At 37.4% G+C, this 23,060-nt stretch overlaps 3 protein-coding genes across 4 annotated transcripts in view; 1 reads left to right on the plus strand and 2 right to left on the minus strand.

Moving 5' to 3' along the window:
- Positions 1–16,578, minus strand: part of Atx-1 (Ataxin 1) — a 43,536-nt gene extending 26,958 nt beyond the window's left edge. The window contains exon 1 of one of the 2 annotated variants that reach the window (XM_090158779.1): positions 16,354–16,578. The gene's annotated coding sequence lies outside the window, so the exon portion shown is untranslated. Of the gene's footprint in view, positions 1–14,988; positions 15,107–16,353 lie in introns of those variants that run through there. The other variant, XM_090158780.1, reaches the window with a different exon arrangement.
- A 520-nt stretch (positions 16,579–17,098) lies between these two features.
- On the plus strand, positions 17,099–19,140 carry l(1)G0320 (signal sequence receptor subunit 1 l(1)G0320). Its single transcript, XM_090158788.1, has 6 exons — positions 17,099–17,292; positions 17,659–18,005; positions 18,069–18,200; positions 18,266–18,424; positions 18,492–18,594; positions 18,663–19,140. The coding sequence occupies exons 1-6, from the start codon at positions 17,229–17,231 to the stop codon at positions 18,740–18,742; spliced, it is 885 nt and encodes a 294-aa protein (XP_090014914.1). The 5' UTR covers positions 17,099–17,228; the 3' UTR covers positions 18,743–19,140.
- A 77-nt stretch (positions 19,141–19,217) lies between these two features.
- Positions 19,218–21,432, minus strand: LOC149927177 (gamma-soluble NSF attachment protein-like). Its single transcript, XM_090158787.1, has 9 exons — positions 21,278–21,432; positions 21,048–21,115; positions 20,903–20,987; positions 20,677–20,835; positions 20,543–20,609; positions 20,418–20,488; positions 20,180–20,338; positions 20,004–20,124; positions 19,218–19,642 (listed from the first exon to the last, which is right to left on the minus strand). The coding sequence occupies exons 1-9, from the start codon at positions 21,334–21,336 to the stop codon at positions 19,508–19,510; spliced, it is 924 nt and encodes a 307-aa protein (XP_090014913.1). The 5' UTR covers positions 21,337–21,432; the 3' UTR covers positions 19,218–19,507.
- Between the last annotated feature and the right edge of the window lie 1,628 nt (positions 21,433–23,060).

Raw genomic sequence — 23,060 nt, forward strand, 5'->3', positions numbered from 1 at the left:
TTAAAATTCCCTGACCTATCCCTGACTTTTTAGGCCCATTTTAAAATTCCCTGGCGTGTGGTAGCCCTATTTATGGAAGGTAATTTATAGAAATGAAGTGGATGATTTCAACCTACTTTAAGGTCCACGGAATTGTTTGAATTTTGAAAATGGCGTTAACTAGAGAATCCCGTGTTTTGGGAAGCCCAGGGCCCCACGCGTGTTGAGGGGCCCTGCCATGGGTTAATACGGCACTGTGGGAAGTGGGAAGGTATGCCTGATTCACGTGAGGGCAGGAGCTACCCGAAACTCAGTCCGGATTTTTCGAACGAGTCTGAGAACTTTTAACTATTTAATTTAACAATTACGAAATTCCTGGTATGTTTATGTAGTTTCGGGAAGCGTATTTTGATAAGCTACTTTATAACAACGGGCGCCAATAGCTAAAATTATCGCGAGAAATAAGAATAAACGAAGCAAAAGCAGTTGTTCCTTTGAAAGACTAACGACTCAGGAAGTAGAAACTTTTTCGTGACATTTCGCAACATCTGGGCAAGCCTGGCGGAGACTGTAACAACCCCAGAAGCTTGCCAAAGAGAATCTCCCACATCACGGCAGACGATTTAAAAATATTCCGACGAAACTGCCTATAAATAATAGACCCCGAAAGAACGGGACCAATTGATTCAAACCCGTGTTAAATTAAGCAGTCGACACGTTTCCAATTAACTTATACACTCCCGAAACCGAGGCCTAACGCTTCTTCATTGTTTCGCGTTTCACTCGAAATTCAGTCCTAAACATTTCTTCGTCGTCTGTCGCGACTAATTATACGTATTATCAGAAGTACATAGTACAGCTCTTAGAGATACATCCGTCTCACTATATTGCTAATGGTATTTGCAGGGCTGCCACATTTTCTTTTTTTTTATTAAAAATACATATAAATAGATTTTTTTATTTAGATCGTACTTTTGGATTTTATTGAATTTTTTTATTTTTAAACAATTAATGCCTTTTTCCCCCTGTAAAATTTTAGCTTTTAATCAATTAGGTAATCTTGAATTAACTGAAATTTAATAACTATTTAATATTTTAATTTGCTCGGATTTTTTATGTATTTTAATTTTTTTAAGAAACTATTTTTGGCTATTTTTTTCCTCCATTGAAATTCATTGTGTGATTTAAAATAAAATCACTTGACTTAAATCAGACAACCCTGGGTTTTGCTTGAAATACATATCTGATTTTCAAAATGCGTTTTGGAATAAAAAATGGGGGGGGGGGGGGTTAGATACGCCATTCTCTCCTCGCTCGTCGCATACGTCATAACTAAGCTCCGCCTTAAACAAAAATATGGTTTAATAGTAAGGAAATATCCATAAGCATGTGTTTACATCATCAGGCGGACTAATACACGTTGTCAATTTCGAGCCATAGTGAGGTGTATGCTTCCGCGATAAATTAGCTCGCATTGAAAACTGCCTCGCACCTGGGAATGTATTGTATCATTTTTACATCCTAGATAGATACTTTCTCGTGAGATATACACTATATACTTCTGGTACTACCCAATTAGTCAAGATTATTCTATAAATATGTCACATTGCATGATTTGCATCAGGCGGAAAATCGGTCTCTTTTCTTAAACGTGGGCGCGTGAAAGTAGTCGCTGCCTAAAAAAAGGGCCACGCTTTGACGCCAATGTAGAAAAAAAAGAGCCTTTATTTCTAGTTTATCACTATAATTCGATAGAAGCGTATATACACTTAGGAATAAACAAGAGGTCGCGAGAAGGATTGAAATAATTAGGTGACGACGTCAACTTGGTCTCAACGAGGGGTCGAATATTCAAGGAATCGCGGACACTTTCCACGAAATCCGACGAGAAATCCCGAAATCCGACCGATAAATCCCGCAATCCGACCGATAAATCCCGCAATCCGACCGATAAATCTCGCAATCCGACCGATAAATCTCGCAATCCGACCGATAAATCTCGCAATCCGACCGATAAATCTCGCAATCCGACCGATAAATCTCGCAATCCGACCGATAAATATCGCAATCCGACCGATAAATCTCGCAATCCGGCCGAGAAATCTCGCAATCCGGCCGAGAAATCCCGCAATCCGGCCGAGAAATCCCGCAATCCGACCGATAAATCTCGCAATCCGACCGATAAATCTCGCAATCCGACCGATAAATCTCGCAATCCGACCGATAAATCTCGCAATCCGGCCGAGAAATCTCGCAATCCGACGATAAATCTCGCAATCCGGCCGAGAAATCTCGCAATCCGACCGATAAATCCCGCAATCCGACCGATAAATCCCGCAATCCGACCGATAAATCCAGCAATCCGACCGATAAATCCAGCAATCCGACCGATAAATCCAGCAATCCGACCGATAAATCCCACAATCCGACCGATAAATCCCGCAATCCGGCCGAGAAATCCCGCAATCCGACCGATAAATCTCGCAATCCGACCGATAAATCCCGCAATCCGACCGATAAATCCCACAATCCAGGACAAAAATTTAAGAAATCCGAAATCCAACAAGAAATCCCTTACACATTTTTGCTGAATATCCGACCCCTCGGGTCTCCCAGACGGAGGATTTAGTCGCGATAGATGGGCCGTAATTGGGTTCTGACAGATTGGTTCCGGACCATATTTTTATATTTTTTCGGTGTCCGTGTCCCGATGGAGACATTTCGGGGTTTGTTACTTTGTAGTGAATAGGATGGTTTGGCAGGGAGAAGAACCGACATTGACTATTTATAAAATTATTCTCTCTCGCTTTCAAAGCGAAACTAATTGCTCGGTTGACACGTGTGATTAAAGTTCGCGGGACGAGCGCTTTTTGATCCATTCCGCGTGTTGTACGTTGAAGATTTCTAAATTCACTCGTTTAAGAATGCCCACGATCCCTCGAGAATTTGATCGTTATAATTTTTCAAGGTAGGTTTTTTTACGTCCTCGAATTGATTGGATTTTTACGCTACAATGAATCTTTTTCAAGTCGAGATTTGTGAATTAACATTTTGGGTTGCTTTCAAAACGCTCGCGGTTATTATAGACTACTATCGTGGATCTTTTACTTCTTCTAATCATTAAGAAAGTTAAAAGAAACCTCCAATTAAAAAGGCACTATTAATATTTGAGCTTTCATAAAAGCGTGATTAAAAGTAGAAATGGTTTGAAAATACTCTCACAACCCAAATCATTTTTAACGCAATTTTCATGAGTTCCAAAACCCTCATACAACCCAAAGTAATTTTTTACCCCAATTTCCATGGGTTCTAAAATCCTCACAACCCAAAATAATTCTTTACCCATTATTTCATGAGTTCCAACCAAAATCCTCTCACTACCCAAAGTTATTTAATCCCAATTTACATGAGTTCCAAAATCTTCACACAACCCAAAGTAATTTTAAACCCCAAGTTTCATAAGTTCCAAAATCATCTCACAATCCAAAGTTATTTAATCTCAATTTCCATGGGTTCGGTTCCAAAATCCTCTCACAACCCAAAGCAATTTTTCACCCAATTTTTATGGGTTCCAAAATCTTCTCATAAGCCGAAGTATTTTTATTCCCAATTTTAATGGTTTCCAAACTACCCACTACCCCAAGGAATTGTTAAAACCCAATTTTCATGAGTTCCAAAATCCTCTCACAACCGTGACAACCCAAAGCCATTTTAACCCAATTTTTATGGGCTCCAAAATCTTCTCATAACAAAGTATTTTTAATTCCAATTTTAATGGGTTCCAAACTACTTACAACCCAAAATAATTCTTAATCCCTATTTTCATGAGTTCCAAACTACTCACTACCCCAAGGAATTTTTTTAAACCCCATTTTTCATGGGTTCCATAATCCTCTCACAATTTAATGTATTTTCTAATCCTACTCTAACAAACCAAAATAATTTTTAACCCCATTTTTTATGGATTCCAAAATCCTCTCACAACCCAAAGTAACTTTTAACCGAATTTGCATTCGTCCAAAAATGATCTCACAACCCTGGAAAAGAAACAAGTAGACGTAATCCGTAGCCAATGAAAAAGGGAACAATTTCGTCTCTCATTTCCATAAAAGCAACGTTGCGAATACGGATTTCGGGGAGGCTGATAAAACCTCGACTACCACTCCACCCCCAAATGATGTAACAATCATAAATCCGCCCAAAGAGAGATAGAACATTGCGAAAATAATTTACAAACGGTTATTTTCACCCATAAATGCAACGATAAAAAAACTGGTAACGAAATTAATTCCAATTTAATTTATGAACCAATCAATAGCAATAACAAAATAAAATGCTTACCTAAAAAGTAACAAGTTGGTATAACGTTAATGAGGAAAAGAACACCCAAACAATCATTTATATTTGGGCCAAAATGAATGTCTTCAGTGTCACACTCGTGACACACTGTAGCGACAATCCCGTGACTTAAAACCGCGCGTATAAAGGTTCAAAACGTGGTAATCATACGCGCCTAATGAATTAAAAGAAGACACACAACAGTCGAAGTAGAAATTCGACTGGAAAGGGGGAGGGGGGCGAGTACGGGGTGGGGAGGTGACGCTTTAAAGTAAATGAGTCACAGACACTTTTCAAAACCCTCTTGGAAAGGCGGCCTTCCAACGCCCACTTTGCCCTCCGTCGCTTCCAACTATTCCGCTCGCACTAGATCCTTCTACGTTTCCGATGACTCTTTTTCATTTCTTTTTGGGATATTATTATTATTATCGGGAAAATGGAAGAGGATTACTATCGTATTTAAAACCACCTCCCCCGGAAGTCGGTAATTTACCCTTAAAAGTAGTACATATACCAAAACACTGATAACTACAGATTTTGTTTTCATATTATTTATAACCGTTAGTGAGTCATTTCTTTTGAATAATATCATCAGGGTAAAATATTATCAGAATGCCGCGATAGATAGGTTAGCTTTTTTCAGTAGTTGCGGTTTTACTACGAAATAAAAAGACTAAGTGGATAACAATATAGCCATTTTATAAAGCTATTAAAATTACCAATATATACTTTTTCGAGGGGGTAGCCACTTAAGAAATATGGTGTACAAATAGCGATCAGAAATCCAAATAATTATTTCCGGAAATCTAGAAATCCACAAGAAATATCGGAAATATTAGAGAAATATCGGAGATACTAGAGAAATATCGGAGATACTAGAGAAATATCGGAGATATTAGAGAAATATCGGAGATATTAGAGAAATATCGGAGATATTAGAGAAATATCGGAGATATTAGAGAAATATCGGAGATATTAGAGAAATATCGGAGATATTTGAGAAATATCGGAGATAATTGAGAAATATCGGAGATAATTGAGAAATATCGGAGATAATTGAGAAATATCGGAGATAATTGAGAAATATCGGAGATATTTGAGAAATATCGGAGATATTTGAGAAATATCGGAGATATTTGAGAAATATCGGAGATATTTGAGAAATATCGGAGATATTTGAGAAATATCGGAGATATTTGAGAAATATCGGAGATAATTGAGAAATACTGGAAATATTTGAGAAATATCGGAAATATTTGGAAATCAGAAATCTGGTGTACAATTTTTTTCCAAGTACTTTTTTAATAAATCATAACCTAAAACATTGTCCCTCAAACTTTTAACAAGTTATACGAAAATTCCAGTGAACTATGGCGCCAACTAAATACGCTAACGTAGGCGTTTTGAAGGGAGGGTGGCAGAGTAAAATGTTTGAAAGAATTTCTCCGAACTTCGACTGACCTTAAACCGTTTTAAAAACACAAACAATTAAAGTATAAAAAAAATTGTTTTCGGTATAGTAATAATAATTATTTTATTGGCACGGTTCAATAAGATCGACTTTTAATAATAGGGTTTGCCATTATCACGGCGTCATCGAGTATACGGCTAATTGTGGAACAATTAAAAATTCTCGGCTTAAGCGTTATTTTAATTAAATACGAGAAATCGTACTCAGTTTCTTCCAAGGTTATCTAATTAGTGCCTTTTTACGGTGAAAATTAAAACATATAGGAAAGGTTAATACTTTGAAACGGCGGTTAATTAACGTTTTTTCTAATGTTACTTTCGCTAATAGATCCGCTTTTTATTTCGTGGCTCGTTCTTGGTAAGCTTTCTGGCTACTGTATTCTTAATCGAGGACTTTTGATGAAAATAATTTTAAAAAACCGAAGGAGTAATTTAATTTTTAATAATTTAGCGTTTCAAATTGGTGTTTTAATAGACCCCACCTTCGTCATAAACAATGAAGTTAATTGGGGTTAAGACTGGTTCACATTTTTAATTCAGTATTATAATTTCATTCAGATTTTAATCCTTTAACTTTTTAACTGTAGCGAGGTTTTGAATGTCACAATGAATTTTTTTTATATAAGTATATACGGAAATCCAGTTAAATTGTATTAAACTATTAATTAATTGCATTTGTTGAAGATTAAAATTTCTAGCATGTTTTGTTTTTTTTGCAACAAATTATTATAATATACTTACGCAATTTTATGAAAGCGCAGCGAGCGATACCGAGCGCAACTTTCTATGGAGTGCACTAAATAAAATCAAATATCGAAGCTAAGCTTACTCGTAGTGCAAACCAAAACAAAAAAAAACAAAAAAAACGTTTATTGGATTTTGTGTTAACAATATTTTTGCATCGTAATAATTAAATTTTTTAATAAAAAATATTTGTATCGTTAATAAAATCGTTTGAATTTTGATATTACAATACAGGGTTCATATAACTAATAGCAACATGATTTCCATGAAATTTCCCGCTTTTCCGACGGATATTTCCCAGGTGCAAGATAGCCACAATTAAAACTAAGATTTACAGAGTAATTCATTGATTGCATGATTGTCATTTAAGCTAAATTGGTTCCATGTTATCATATCATATTCAAGGTTTTCCAGGTCTGTATGAACCCTGCCATATTTTAATATTTATCCATTCTTATTTCTGCGCAATAGCGAGCTTCGCTTCATTTTGGGATATAGTAGTACATTTTGTTTTCAAAATTTATCTACTCGTAATATTAATAGGATGCTGTATTAAATTATAATATACTTGTCGTCTTGCACCTTTGTATTAAAAATGACGAAACAGAATTTCAATAAAAATTAAAAGCGCCAGTCACGTTGAATTGGTCTAACCATAAGTAAATAAATACGTTCTCAGTTTTCTCACCAAGCTCCGACTTGGACTCGAACTAACAAGGAGACGCCCCGAGGTGTAACACACCGATTTGGTTCAAAATCGGGGGTTTGGTAGGCTTTAGTCCCATTCGACCGAAGGCGGTTTTTGAGGTGTCCCATTCGACCGAATTCCGCCGAAACGTGCGGTTTTTATGTGTCCCATTCGACCGAATGCTTTTATGTGTCCCATTCGCCGAACGCTGCTATATAAATTGGCTTTTGCTATGTTTTCAATTTAGTTACTGAAGTCGTTTGCAATGGAGCGGATAGCTAATAAAGGAGGGTATTTATACATCAATAATAATTATTTATTCCGTCTTAATTTCAAAATGAAGTAGCACTCTCCCTACTAGATGCAGTAGCTATGAATTTAGCTATGCCATTTTAATATCTTTGTACTATGCATTTATTTGAAAATAAAATGGAATGAGCATGAATTATATTTTTATCTTCACCTAGTCAAGAAAAGTAACTGAACCAAAACTGAAATAGTAAACTTAACCAACTCGAACCTAACCTAACCTAACCTAACCTAAACATGGATCTTCGATAGTACATACCTTATAAATAAAATACCAAATCACCCCGCCAATTTTGCTACATTTTAAAAGTATTTCGGTCGAATGGGAATAAACGTTTGGTAGACCTTCGTGTAACTTGATAAACCCCTAAGGGAAATGTCTCCATAGGCAACCGTTTTGCCATGGAAACCAAAAATGTTTTTGACAACACAAAATGGAAATTTTCCCATAGAAAATAACATTGGTAGTCTGACCATTATTAAGGGTAAATATTTTAATTTTTGAATATGCTAAAAATAGAAAATATAAATAAGAAAATAATGAAAAATTTATAAATTGATTAAAATATTTACAGGGGTACCCTTACATTTGGTCAGATTCCCATGTTATATTCAATGGGAAAATTTCCATTTTGTGTTGTCAAAAACATTTTTGGTTGCCATGGCAAAACGGTGGCCTATGGAGACATTTCCCTTTAGGGTGTTACAAGTTACATGAAGGTCTACCAAACCCCCGAGTTTGAACCTTGTAAGTAGCGTAGTATCGTCCTTGGTACGATTTGCGCATTTTTAGACACTAGGGGGCTCTGTGCTGAGAACCAAACCTAGATTGCGCAATAGCTCTGAACATATAACTTCGGCGATAATTTTCCTAATAGATTTATTGTTAATACGTTACTTAGGGTCTAACGAATAGTTAATTAATAATCAATGTTTCCATCCAGGCGTCAGTGGGAAATATTTCAGCACGATGAAGTATATCAATGAATGCCATTCATTTAATAGCGCGTATAGCGTTCCTAATGATAAAGCTATTTTTATTAAAATTCTTTTTGGTGTGACGTGTAATAGTCATACGCTTCCACACTTAATCAATGTGTCACGTACGACTGATAACAAATACACATTAAAAAAGAGGTTTTTGACAACTGAAGAACCGCTCTTCGCTGGTTCCGCTCGCGTTCTGTGGAGTTCAGGGCTTCCACATTTTATATCGAAAATTTCCCTCTCGTGATAATTTCACGAAAAATCCCTTTTTTTACTTCGAAATTCCTATTTTTTTTATCCCTCGCTTTATTTTTGAGTTTTTAATACTTATTTATATAAATATTCGGTTTAATTCTGAAACAAATTCCAAATATATGGTTTTTTATTTATTACAAAATTACTGACATTTGAATAATTTTGCAAAAATATATACTCAAAAGTCGAAAATATATTACTATCAAAATTACCAGAATTTTGGGAACCTATTAAAAATATTTTTTACATCTGTGACTCATATGATAACATGGACTAAATAGACAATTAGAGTAGACTAGATCACTAGAATAGGCAGTTAGATTTCTTCCCGTGCAAAGAACACTTTTCCCTCATTTTCCCTCTACAATAGCACTATTCCCTTTTAGAGTTTTTGAAGGTTGGAAAATCGCGAAAAAGGGAAAAATTCCCCGCATGTGGAAGCACTGGTGGAGTTATTGATAGTTTAATCTTAGTAGCTAAGCCTTTTTTACTCCAGCCGTCCAGCGTAGTAATTAGATTCTCCAAATAGAGATAAACCGATACGAATAAGCCCGGGTAACTTTAACCACGTATCGTATTATATTAAATTTATTTCTAGGAAAGTTGATAATAGCAGTTCCCCACTACAATGCCCAGACTATTTAGCGTTTACGACGAAATATGTAATTCTCCGGCGGGATCGGGTTAGCGTGGGGGATGCTATTTAAAGGGGGGGAAAGACGCCCTTAGAGGTCTGACAAACGAAACAAGTCGCCGCGTACGCGTTTGTTAAGCGATTACGTGCCACCCTCAGTTTCGGTGTTATGGACGGAATGTCGAGAATGATACGCGAAGTGTACGTTTCGATTAGCCGTTACGTTCGCTGTATTATGCAAAAAGACGAGAGGGGAGGGTTTGCAAACTTATATGTTTTTCGCGGAATTGTTCCGTCGCGCGCCGCTGCACGCGCTCGCTACGTAAATGAAACGGTTTCCCGCGAAACTGAGAGTGACTTCCGATGAAATTACTGTTTACGTTTTTTTTGTCATGCTTGTTAATCTGATGATTCACCTTTAATTTTTGTGAAGGTATTCTTTTCTGTTTCTGTATAAATTAGTAAATTCACTCTACGGGTACCTGTATTCTCATAATAGGGGTTTTTTTTTATTTGCGCAGGATCTGGTTATAGTAGTGGCGTAGCCAGGATTTTGTTTCGGGGGGGGGGGGGTACGCCATTGAAAAAAAGTAAAAAAATAAAAATATTTGTACGTACGACCATACGTTTCGGGTGGGGCATGTGCCTCCTGTGCCCCCCTGGCTACGCCACTGGTTTATAGTAATTATTCGGATTCCTAGACAAGCGTTCCCTCGTACAGTTAAGTCATCTGCCTTTTAAAGGGAATATAACCTCAGGTATTTGGTGTGGAACACCAACGTTTGCAGCTCTGGCCGCTCTTGCCTTTGGCTTTAGAAATGTTTGGCGCCACTGTACGGGAAATTTGAAAAATTGAAGGGGTCTTCCATAAAGATTGCTTTGCTGGTTATATTCCCTTTAACAAGGGCATCCCAGCTATCCAAAATGCTTTAATATTTGCAGGCGTATCATCATAAATAACCTAATGACAATAAGTGTTGCAATTAGTTAATCTACCTTAAACGCGGACGTTAATTCTCCCTTTAAGAACCGTAAATATTTTAATCTATTATTAGTTACTAAAAGATTGATACAACATGACATTGAAATACTCATGTATTATGTATTATTAACTTAAAGGCTTAGTATTTCTTTTGCCTGTTTTCCTTTAAGTTTGCTTCCCGCCGCGCAAATATCCTGGTGGTAGGAAAACCGCAAAACACGTTGGCCTACCACCAGGATATTTGCGCGGCGGGAAGAAAATTTAAAGAAAAACAGGCAGAAGAAATACTAGGCCTTTAAATCAATGCAATTAAATTTTGAATTCATTTTAAAAACATTTTATTTGAAAATTAAACGTGAATTTTAACATTTAACTTATCTTAAAGTATACCTCATATTTGAATGGGCATTTAGACTGTACAACTTTTAAAGGCCAATTAGTGTGGCCACCAAAAAGGGACCCACTAATTGGCGGTAAATTAAGCAGGGTGAACAGCAAAATTCGTTACCATTTTTTAGTAGACGAAAACGCAAAATTTTTCGGTTGGGTGACCAATTTTTGGGTGTACAATTTTTTGAGATTCAACCGTTGAATTAACTGACGCGGGAACTTACTATCTAATATTGCGACTATCGAAATAGCAGACCGACAAAAATTGAATCTATAAGCGGATTGCAATTGGAATATCTGATACAGAGTTCATACAACTATTGGCAACCCGATTTTACTGATATTTCCAGGTTTTCCCACGAATATTTCACTGATTTTTCCAGGTGCAAGATAAAATAAAACTTAGATTTACAGAGTAATTCATTTCATAATTGTCACTTAAGTTACGTTGGTTAAATATTATCATATAAAAGAAGTAACAAAGTAAAATCTTTCACAAGAAAAACGTATAGTCTTAGTCGATAGCTACGCCGCAAAATTTTCGTTTTGAAAACGAAAGCATTTGAGAGAGTTAGCCGTTTTCGGTCCATCGAAATCTGGCAGCCTTGCCTGCCTTCCGTCCTGTATCTCCATACCGAAAATGGCCGACGATTACGCCGCCGAAAATATTTTACTAAACTGATCGGCGGCGTTTTGACCGTTATTTTGAATTATCGACTTAAACCCAGTTCACACTATACAATTAATTGGGCCACTTAATGGAAACCAACTAATTGTAAGCAAGAAAATTGAATAGTGTGAACAGAAAAATTGTAACCATTGTTCCAACTTTTTGTGTTCACACTATTCCATTTTCTTGCTTTCAATTAGTTGGTTTCAATTAAGTGGCCCAATTAATTGTAGAGTGTGAACTGGGCTTAAAGCTCAGTTCACACTATACATTTAATTGGACCACTTAATGGTATCCCACTAATTGTAAGCAAGAAAATTGTATAGTGTGAACAGAAAAAGTGGGAGTTATTGTTACAATTTTTCTGTTCACACTATACAATTTTCTTGCTTACAATAGACCCATATCAAAAGAGGGGCCGCAGACGAGGCTTAAGTCAGACCTCTGGACGGAACAGCCTGTTTGTGACGTTTTGAACCACGTGACCGCCATTGAAATATACAGGCGGAAGTAAGGAAACGGATGTTCCGTCCAAATGCTGAGTTGCCAGGTAAAAATGTTAATTTTCGGCCCCCCAACTTTCATCATGGGTCTATTAGTGGGATACAATTAAGTGTCCCATTTAATTGTACAGTGTGAACTGGGCTTAAGACTGGATGTAAATTTGTATTCATTGGGGAACACCTTCTGAACCCTCATAAATTTCCCTTATTTTTACTAAAAAATGGGAATTTCAATGACTTTAATCGAATTCCCTGATATTTCCGAGGGGCTGATCACTCCGCGTAATCGGTGTACAGAGCCGTACCTTTGACTGTACTAATGGGATTACGCGTAATCTTTGAAGTCCCTGCCTTTGGCAGCGCTAATCTAAGCGTAATCCGGTGTACAGACTTTCTAAGAGTGGTTAGCCCCTCGGATATTTCCAGGTCTGTATGAACACTGGGATAAGGACAACTAATTTGACACCAATAAAAACTACATTAAATTAAATATATTTAACTCAAGCGGCCCATGTAAAGCCGAACAAAACTCCAGGAAGACTTTTGGTCTATTTTGGGCCTACTTTCACTGATCGCCTTAATTACAAAATTACAAAAGAAAGTAATTACTACGTCGAAATAGTTGCGCGAATTCTGGCAATCGTAACAGCAGCTTTTGGCGAATAAAAGAAAGGCTATTCAACTTGGATTTCAAGGGCTAGCCGCTACACGCAATATGAGACGAATTTCCGAGAGTAAATAAATGAAATTGCCAGCGCTAAATGTTTGGGTGGGTGGAATATGGGGGGAATCATAGCGTACCTAACCTTGACCTCTGGTTTACAAGATTTCAAGGCTGCAATTCGCGTTTTTGACTTTTTTCTTTTAAACGTTCGTTTAAGACCCCCTGCATTCCACTAATCCCTTAAGTTTCTCGAGACTATTGATCTAACATCCTGAATAATACTAGGGTCCGGGTTTGGATAAAATCGCAACTGTAGAGTCCAAAAAAGCCCTACGATACGAGGGGTCGGACATTGCCTGTTTTGTGTACGGGATTTTGGATGTTCTAAAAATCCAGGGAGCCAAATTCTTGGATTTTGGATTTGTGGATTTTTTTTCCAAATTTTGTACGGGATTTGGCCAAATGTCCGACCCCTCGCTACGATAAGCGCGAAATTGCCCTTATTTCGTTCCAAAAACGTAATTGTTTTTTTCTCTACTAGGTAATATTAAACTGGAAATATTTTTTCGGTATAGCAACTCGGAGAAAAGGCAGTCAGCGCCGCCTCGTGCTCGAACCTGGATTTACGCCGATTCGCCCGAGTGCCTTTGATGTATGGGGAAGGGGGGTCGCTTCGTTTCCGCGCCACCGAGATTTGCCCGGGCTTTACGTGGGATGGATAAGCGAGAGGGAGAGACAAAGGGGAGGGAAGGAAATGGATGACGTAACGAGCAGCCGGGAGCCGCCGCCGTAGAGAAATTCCCGGGGATTTCGCGCGTGCCCACGCTCTCGACTCCCACTCACGCACGTGCTACAGCGCGATTTTCTCACTCCGCTTTTAAATGTTTTCTTTTTGCGCTTGCCCGCCGCTCGCGGCGCTCTCTTCGGCAAACTTCGAGATTTTTGCGTCCAAAACAAGGTATCGAAAAAAGTGTCGTTTTTGATTGGAAAACGCCACCTTTTGACGCCCCCTCCCTATCCTTGGATTTGGCGAAAATATTTAGGGTAGAAAAATGCTCGACAGTTGGTAATAAAGCTTAAAATACGTTCTAGATAACGAAAATTGAAGTTAGAAACCCACACATCGTCAAGTTTTCCTCCGCATTTCGGTAAACACATTCTTTGTCCCCTTTAAATTTAATTTAGGTGGATTTACTTTAAAATCAATAACGATTAATACCAGAATATAAATTGGCATATTTTTCTGTAATTGTGGAAGATAGGGTTAAAGCTAGGTTTAGCTATTTACTGCTATGAAATGTGGAATTATTTCTTATTTAAAATGCTATATTTTGGTGTGAAATATGGAAGGCAAAGTGCTAAAGCTAGGTTTAAAAAGGTTAATTATTTTGCTTTGAACTGCGTATGGCTAATTCAATTGAAAATGGTATATTTTGCTATAAACTGTGAAAAGCAAGATTATATGCTATGTTATAACGGTGAAACGCAAGACGCTATGCTATGCTATAAACGGTGAAACGGAAGACGCTATGCTATAAACGGTGAAACGGAAGACGCTATGCTATGCTATAAACGGTGAAACGGAAGACGCTATGTTTAGCTATAAACGGTGAAATGCAAGACGCTGTGCTATGCTATAAACGGTGAAATGCAAGACGCTGTGCTATGCTATAAACGGTGGAAGGCAAGACGCTGTGCTATGCTATAAACGGTGGAATGCCAGACGCTGTGCTATGCTATGCTACAAACGGTGGAATTCCAGACGCTATGCTATGCTATGCTACAAACGGTGGAATGCCAGACGCTGTGCTATGCTATGATATGCTATAAACGGTGGAATGGAAGACGCTGTGCTATGCTATAAACGGTTGAATGCAAGACGCTACGCTGTGCTATAAACGGTGGAATTGGAATACGCTACGCTATGCTATAAACTGGAATTGCAAGACGCTATGCAATAAACTGTGGAATTGCAAGACGCTATTCTATAAACTGTGGAATTGCAATACGCTATGCTATAAACTGGAATTGCAAGACGCTATGCTATATTTCACTACGAAGTTTGGAAGGCGGGGTGCTAATGCTATTTGCAGTGCTTTATTTCACTGCGAAGTTTGGAAAGCAAGGTGCTAATGTTATTTAAAATGCTATATTTAGCAGTAAACGTTTAAAGGAAGGGTGCTAACACTTGGTTTGAAATGCTATATTTTGATGTGAACTATGTAAAACAGGATGCTATGCTGTATAGCGGGCCGCCTTGCACAGCTCGATCACGGCAAAACATAGCATTTTAAACCCCGAATTAAATACTATATTTTAAAAGAGTTCCATTGTGCAAAAAAGTTTGAAATCTGAGGAAAATAAAATTAACTTACTCGCTCAAATTAGCTTTTACAGCAACATTAAACGATATTTTTTATTATAATTGTATCGATTGCTATTAAGTACGAATAATTAGGCTAAGATTCGTACATCCCCGCGGAGAGTCGCGTACCGCGTCGATTAGATCGTATTTTTCCCACCGTACAAGTTGTTAGTAATGTCAAGCACCCTATTGAGTGTGTGCGTGTTTTTTACCAAAACCCTAATTAAAGGACGGTGATCTAGTACGTCGCGATGTTCGAGTACTCGAACGCTTATTATTAGGGACTGGAATCGTGGGAAAAATAGTCGAAACAGGTGGAGTTTCGGGTCCGACTAAAAAATGTCATTTTTCTCCACGAGGCAATGTGACATCGACGCGATACGGGGGCTTCCAAGGTGTTTAACCTGTTTTCTAAGGTCGAGGTTGGAGTTATCTTGCCCCCCCTTCCCTTCTTCGTCGCTAATAAACGCCAAACAGTGAAAGTTAAAATTTTTTCCCACATTAAAGATACGGTTCAATTTAGCGACGAGTAGATTTTTGATAGACACATCGTATTAATTATGCAAAATTTTGATATTATATTTTGTCCAAACCCCTGTGGCTGTATTATCTCTGTTCCCCCACCCCAGATGTATTATACAATTAATTTATTTACATTTATATCTACGTTGGATATAATTCGGGTATGGGGGGGGGGGGTAGCCGGAATTTGACTAAAGCCCTATAGGCGGGTCGAGTTTGGAATTTCGAAAAATACGGGTATCGCGTTTTTAAGGTCCGGTTCGCGGTTCATTCAAACTTCAAAGTGCTTATATATTAATATCTAGATGACCTTTCACCTAACCCTTAGCGCATGCCAACGTTGAGGGAATGCCCAAGCATGGGGTTTTCGTACCAAATACCACGATCATCCGCCTGTTTTTTTTTACGCGCGCCCCCTTGCAAAATATTTACACCCCCCTCCGGATGCCATTATTTTTTCCCGCCATCCTCCCCTTCTACAGCGGCGACCCCAAAAATCTCGCGATAGGTTTTTTTAAGCGACTGACGATAGGCCTAATAATATCTTCGTACTTTTCCACGTACCAGCGGGCCTCGACAACCCCAAGGCTCGATAAAACGTGAAAGGCAGTCTGGGTGCACGATGCGCGGATCCGATTAGTAGTACGAGAGGATAGCGCTAGGCTTCGCTCCGTCTCGGAGAGGTATCGCGGGGACCGTAACGGTACCCCGTTGGAGATTCCTCGCTTCAAAGCCAGCGAAGCCGATGATGCAAAGACGCGTTTATCCGCTAAGACACAAATAAAGTCGACGAATGCGCGAGAAAAAGGAAACAAAAAGATATGATTCGCAAACGAGCATTTTTAATACTCACCCTCCTAAATTTGTTTGAGCCAGGGCCGCCCCTTCTCGCGGACTCTCCCATTTTGCAAAGCCATCGACTGCAGCCGCGCAGCCATGCAGCTGGTTTTCAGGCCCTTTGCAGCGATTGGTCTAGAGGGATTGTGCCAACCGAACCGATGGCGGGAGTCTCCGTGGAATGTCGTCTGCTACGAGTCTCTCCCGGGCTCTAGATCTTAACGTCAGACTCTCTCTCTCTCTCTCTCTCGTAGGCATATAGAATAAATACGCGCACGTACTTACTCGATCTATTCCGAACATGCGTATTTGTAATTTGTGTATTAATTTACGTTCACTATTATATAAGATTTTTACAGCTGTTTTCGCACGCTCCGAAACCTCCGCTACGTCCCGGGTTTGCGTGGCAAACGGCAACTACAACTTGATTTTGTTTTTAAAGATTTTACTTCATTCATTTCCGTATCGCTTAACTGATTCTATGCGTTTATGCAAAAAGAAGTTGAACGCGAATATATTATCGCAATTTCGAACGCGGAAGTGCATTTTGCGCAAAAAATTGCTCGAAATAAAAAATAATTAAATATAATTTGGCGTCGCAACTAAGCCTTTTCAGTGAAATGATAAGTGTTTTTTATGTATACGTATTAATCTTAAAATAAATAAAAAAAAGATGAAAGGCTAAAAAAGCGGTGATTAGTTTTTTAAGGCGTCAGCGAAAAGATTTCTATTGGAACTGTACTCGCCATCTAGTGAGCGATTGGAGACCAAATTACTTTTTCGCATCCTAGTCGTTTTGCCGACAAGCGTGTTTGTGTCGGCTGGTATTCGTCGAATCTGTTTTAATCCCTTTACATTTTCATTATTGATTGCTCTTATTAGTTTATAATCATGTCTAGAAAGTTAATGCTCCTGTTGATGTTTGTATTATCCACATTTTTAGTGCAAGGACCCGGTAAGTAATCATTTTTTACGCATTAGCCGGTAGCGTCTCTATATTGATACATTCCTATCATTTCAAAATCCTTGCACTTGAAACCGAGGCTTGTAGTGATGTAACATGTTGATAGACGACGTGGCATAGATATTATAGTTTTTAACTATTTATACCGATAAATACGTTCGTTAGTGGAAAAACTAGCACTACCAAAAAGAAAACATACATAAGAATTTATATAGTCAAAAATAATTACATAAACACTTACCCTACTTCTTCAAAAAAGCCCACAATATTGACAGATGACATATTTTGATTCTGACACATTTAGAGTTCATTTTATTGAATATATTTAGCATTTATGTAAATTATGCGATTTTATAGGTGTAGGATTTGCAAATGCTGCTGAAGAACCAGCAGATCCTACGGAAGAAGAGGAAGATGATGTTCAAGTAGATATGGATGATGTGGTACATGCGGGTGAGGGTGCTGATACTGCGGTTGTGGATCAGGATGAAGAAGACGAAGATGAGAAACCTTTAAAACCATCACTAGACGCCGACACTTTCTTCCTATTTACTAAGCCTACTGGAGCGTCTCTAGAACTACCCGCAGGTAAAGATGTCCAGTTTCTTGTAGGATTTACCAATAAAGGCTCAAAGGATTTCACTGTTGAAACTATGGATGCGTCTTTCCGCTACCCCATGGACTTCTCCTTTTACATCCAAAATGTAATTGTTTTGTTTTTTTGATATTCACCTAGTCTTATGTTTCAATGAAATTTATATTTTCAGTTTACTACAATTGGTTTTAACCGTGTTGTTAAACCAAAACAACAAGTGACTCTCTATTACACCTTCTATGTCAGTGAAACCTTCAGCTCCCGTCCTTTCGGACTAGCCGTTAACCTCAAGTACAAAGATATTGTACGTATTCTTGTTTTTCTATAAATTTTATACTATTCAGTATTTAACTTCTAACATTATTACAGGATGGACTGGACTATTTGGATGCAGTTTTTAACGATACTGTGAATATAATTGAAATAGATGAAGGCTTGGATGGAGAAACCTTTTTCTTGTATGTTTTCTTGGCTGCTTGCGCAGTTTTGTTACTCGTTGCTGGCCAACAGTTTTTGGTTTCCTTCGGAGTAAGTACTGCTAAATTTCTGAAAAATTTTACTAAATTCTCAATAACTAATAAAAATGTTAATTTAGAAAAAATCAAGACCAGCTTCAAAAGCGAAGATTGAAACTGGTACCCAGAATCCTAATGATGTGGATTTCGATTGGCTCCCGCAAGGCCATCTAAACGAATTTAGTAAGTCTTGGGTTTCCATTTTAAACACTCAATATCTAAACTACTATAAATTTAAATTTTTATTGCAGATAAATCCCCTAAAAGGTCACCTAGGCAGTCAACGAGATTGCGGAGGGCAAAGAGAAATACAGGTTCATCGGATGAATAAGTGAGAGCTTAAATGGTGAAAATGGAGAGAGTGAAAGAGTTTCCGCGCTTGGATTATGACATGTTACATTTGGTTCGGTTATATTTTTTTTATATTTTAAAACTAGTTTGGAAGCGGTTGAGGTTGGTTTTTTTTACAAGTTAATGGGTTTCGGTTCGCCATCATTACTTCTTATTTGATCCTATTTCCCATGTTCTCAGACTAAAAAAACATCACAGCTGTGTTAAAACCCATCTGTGCAAGTTAAATAATAATTAATTGTAAATAATATAGGAAGGGAATGTTTAAAGTTAAGAATATTGTTTTAGTTGTCATTCCTTTATTGTTCAACTAAGAAAAGGCCATTTTAAATGGCGTAAAGAATTTATTATTACTCTTGAATGTTACGTAAAAAAATTGTTGAAGAATGTCTTAAGTCTCGCCTCCCCAAAATTACATATCATAATCCTAAGCCAATAAAAACTTTTTGTACAGATTTGATAGAAATTCTATTCCTACGCAAATATCATGTCTTTTATTATAATACAACTTAATGAAAAATCATTTATAACATGTTAGAACAATATATACAACAATACAATAATATATATATCTTCGGATCGGAATGATGCTATCTTTAAAATTTCAACAATTAAATATAAAGCATAAAGGACATATTTATTAAATAATTTAACTATTCCACAAACAGTGTGACGCCTACATTAATGTAAATATCAATTAAACTGTACAATGACGTTAAAGTTGGAGATGAAAGTCATTTTTATCTTATAGTAGTGCGGATAAATCTTCCTTTTCCAAAGCACCATCAGAACTAGAGGCCTCCGCTGCCATTGCGGAGCTTTTCTTTGCATTTTTCTGAGCAGCAAAATGGTGTTGGAGATTACGGGCTAATTTGGCATACTGGAAATTAAATTTCATTAGCAATTGAATTATTGGCTTAGAGCTTAGGAAATGTAAAGCCATCTGCCTTAGTATCCGTCAACTATGTGAAGAAATAGCAGACGACTTTTGAATTTTGGTTTTTCAGTGGAACTTTCAGCTGTTGTGCAGACCGCAGAGATAATTTTAAAGGAGCAGACAGCTTTCATATATTCATTTTAAAACTCCGTCGGTAGGCGGCGATAATTATGACCAAAATTTAAACTAAGCACGAAGCCTATTGATGAGTACAGTTACTTTGATGGCTCTAGCAATGGGTTTTTAGCCAAAGAGGGTGAAGTACCTACCACTAGCGCCATCTAGTTAATTTTATAAAAATTACTTCAATATCCATGTGTTTAAAGAATGGATTATTAAGAGCATTCCATATTTTTTCTGGGTCACCTTCATCATACCCTTCAAGTACGTCCACCAGTGACATTTTTTCATCTCTCCCAATGTAACTGAAATAAATTCAACTTCAGTAAGAAGCAGTCAATTTTTTGTGAATTTATTTACCTTCCATATTCTTTAAAAGTTTTGTCAGCCGCAACAAAGTCTTCTAGAGTGAGGTGAAGCAAACATAAGGCTATGACTAGTCGACCAGCTGCTTGGCCATCTTCAGCTTCTAAATGACTTTCTAGCTCTTTACGAAGCATTGTAACTCCTTCGTCGTACCTTTTTAATTATTATTATTATTCTTACAACAAGTAACATTTTTGACAAAATGGCTTGCAAAAGTGGAAAAATTGCTAACCTTCTTAATTTAACTAATAATCGTGAGGCTTTTCCTGAATAATCTGCCGCCTGCTTTGGTCTTTCTTCCAGCTATAGTAAATAACTGGTGTAATTTCTATATTAATAATGATGAAATTTACGTACAGAAACAATCTCTGCAGCTTTACAGTATAGCTCAATAGCTTTATCTGGTAGTATATGTTCAATCATTCTAGAAATTTAAATGGAAAATTTAATGAATGTAAATAACGGTATATAGTTTATAAAAGAGACATTACTTTGCGCCTTTTTCAAGTACCATAGCAGCGGTGTCAGGAGAACCATGCTCCCTAAATAGCTGGCAAGCTCGTGTTATGTACTCAATAACCTTATCATATTCTTCCAAATCTTTGCTTATGAAAGCTGCTTGTTCTAAATTTTTCCCAGCAGAGAAATATCTTTAATTTTATTGGTTAAATGAAACAGTTCTACGCTTTTGGCGTTTTATAATTATGGAAAGGATACGCCTGGTTTTTTCCAAAGGAATCTGCAGCCCTGAGCAAAGCCGTTCTAGCTTGTGGCAATGATTTTGCCGCTTTGAAACACGTGGCTGAAAATTGATGTTTTAATATTGCCACTAGTGATTAGTTGTATATGAATGTTCAGTTACCAGCTTTGGCAAATTCACTCGCTGCATTATCATAATCTGGTGTCCATTTCATAAACCCAGTTTTTAAACTAAATAAATAGAAATGAATATTATTAACTTAGCTCACACCAGTATAGCTAATGCTTTCAACCAAATTTGCGTTTCTCAGAAATATATTAATTGATAGGTAGTTTTTTCCATTAAGTTGCATATTTCTGTATCGAATAACGAAATAATGATATAATTTTTACCATTTTTCAGCATTTTTAATACACTCATTGGCTTCAGTTATCTTCCTCTCAGCCGCCATGTTTTTTTACTATTGAGTAATGAGCTATTTGAGTATAATACGGTTGTCCTGTTCGTCAGCAAGCCAAGGATTAAAACAGGGAGTTCTATTGCTTCTACCAAAAGTGACATAATTACAAAAAGTGTGACAATCCATGTACTTTCGTATGCTAAAGGTTTAATGAATGCTCGAATCGAGATCGACTACATAAAAGACTATTATTGTCGCCCTTTCTGGCTCTTTTTTTAGTCTCTGGTATTATATCGTAGGTAGATGGCGATAGCGTCTCCACAGAACGACGAAAAATCAAAAAATACAGTAGCTTTGATCAGTGCTACTTAATTCTGCCGTTCCTCACTAGGAGGCGTTATTTGTTGGTTTTAACTTCCTTCCCTCCCCAAGGCATACTTTCCCTTCTCCCCTCCCAACTTGAGTTGTATTTCGCTCGTAACATTAATTACGAAAGAGGGTCGATTGACAAACTTTTGGAAATTATGTCACTTTTGGTTCTACCCTACTCCCTGGTTAAAACTCGCCGTGGCTTAGCATCAAGATCGTCCATACGTCTCTAAGAACCTTGCAGGGAGAGGGTATTTATTTATTTATTTACTTGAAAAGCCTCAGCTAGGGGCTTATGCCCAAGCTTCGGAATACAAAGAGTAGGAACAAAACCAACAATAATATAATGACACTACAAAAGAGAGATACAAAATTACTAGAATTATTAGAATACGAAGAAAAAATAAAAATACTACGAAATGCACTAATACAGATAGGGAGACACTAGGTTTGCTCAGCTAGGTAGGTCCGTAACATATTTAAAAAAAAAGGTAAGATTTTTGCGTGACCATATCATCCGGCAGGCTATTCCAGTCATTAATGATGCTGTGGGAAAAATGTTTTTGCCGGGTTGTTACACGGGCCCTAGGTTTAGACAGCTTTAGGCAGTAGAAAATAGCTTTAGGGTATGACCTCGAGTAGTGGATTTAGAATTGAGGGTGAAAAAGTCAGAGAAATGTAGATCGAGACCGTTATAGAAAAACTTATGGAGTAGGCCCAAATTATTGAATTTCTGCCTAGTGGAGATGGGTTGAAATCCTAGGGTTTTCAACCTGGAAGGGGCAGGGTTTTTTTCCAAACAAGTGACTAATTTTGAAAATTTATTTTGAGCTTTCTGCAAAGAAGAGAGATCAGTAACTAACAAGGAGAGTACCCGAGGTGTTTATTGCCGATTTAGTTCAAAGTCGGCCGTAATGTGGACCTATATGAGATATTAAATTTCCCAAAAGGAGACGTTGCACTACCCATTAGATTTGCCATGGCAACCGAAAATGTTTTTGACCACTTACAACCAAAATAAGATTTTTCCCTTATTTTACCCAAAATTTGTTACAAATTTACCCTAAAAATGTTTCAATTTACCCAAACTTGATGAAATTTACCTAAATGTGGTCCAAATTACACATTTCGTGATTTTAAAAATTTTTAAAAATTTTCGTAGCTAGGACCCTGTGAAACCGAGAAAATCCCATGCTTTTTTAAACGGAGATTTTTTGTTTTAAGTGGTCAAAAACATTTTCGGTTGCTATAGCAAAACGAATGGGTAGTGCAACGTTTCCTTTTGGGAAATTTCATATCTCATATAGGTCTACATTACGCCCGACTTTGAACAAAATCGGCAATAAACACCTCGGGTACTCTCCTTGTAAGTGTGGAGTTCAAATTGGGGAACAGTAATCGATAAG

This window comes from Leiobunum rupestre, chromosome 9, assembly GCF_980474605.1.
Source record: "Leiobunum rupestre chromosome 9, qqLeiRupe1.1.hap1, whole genome shotgun sequence".
Classification (NCBI taxonomy): Eukaryota; Metazoa; Arthropoda; class Arachnida; order Opiliones; family Sclerosomatidae; genus Leiobunum; species Leiobunum rupestre.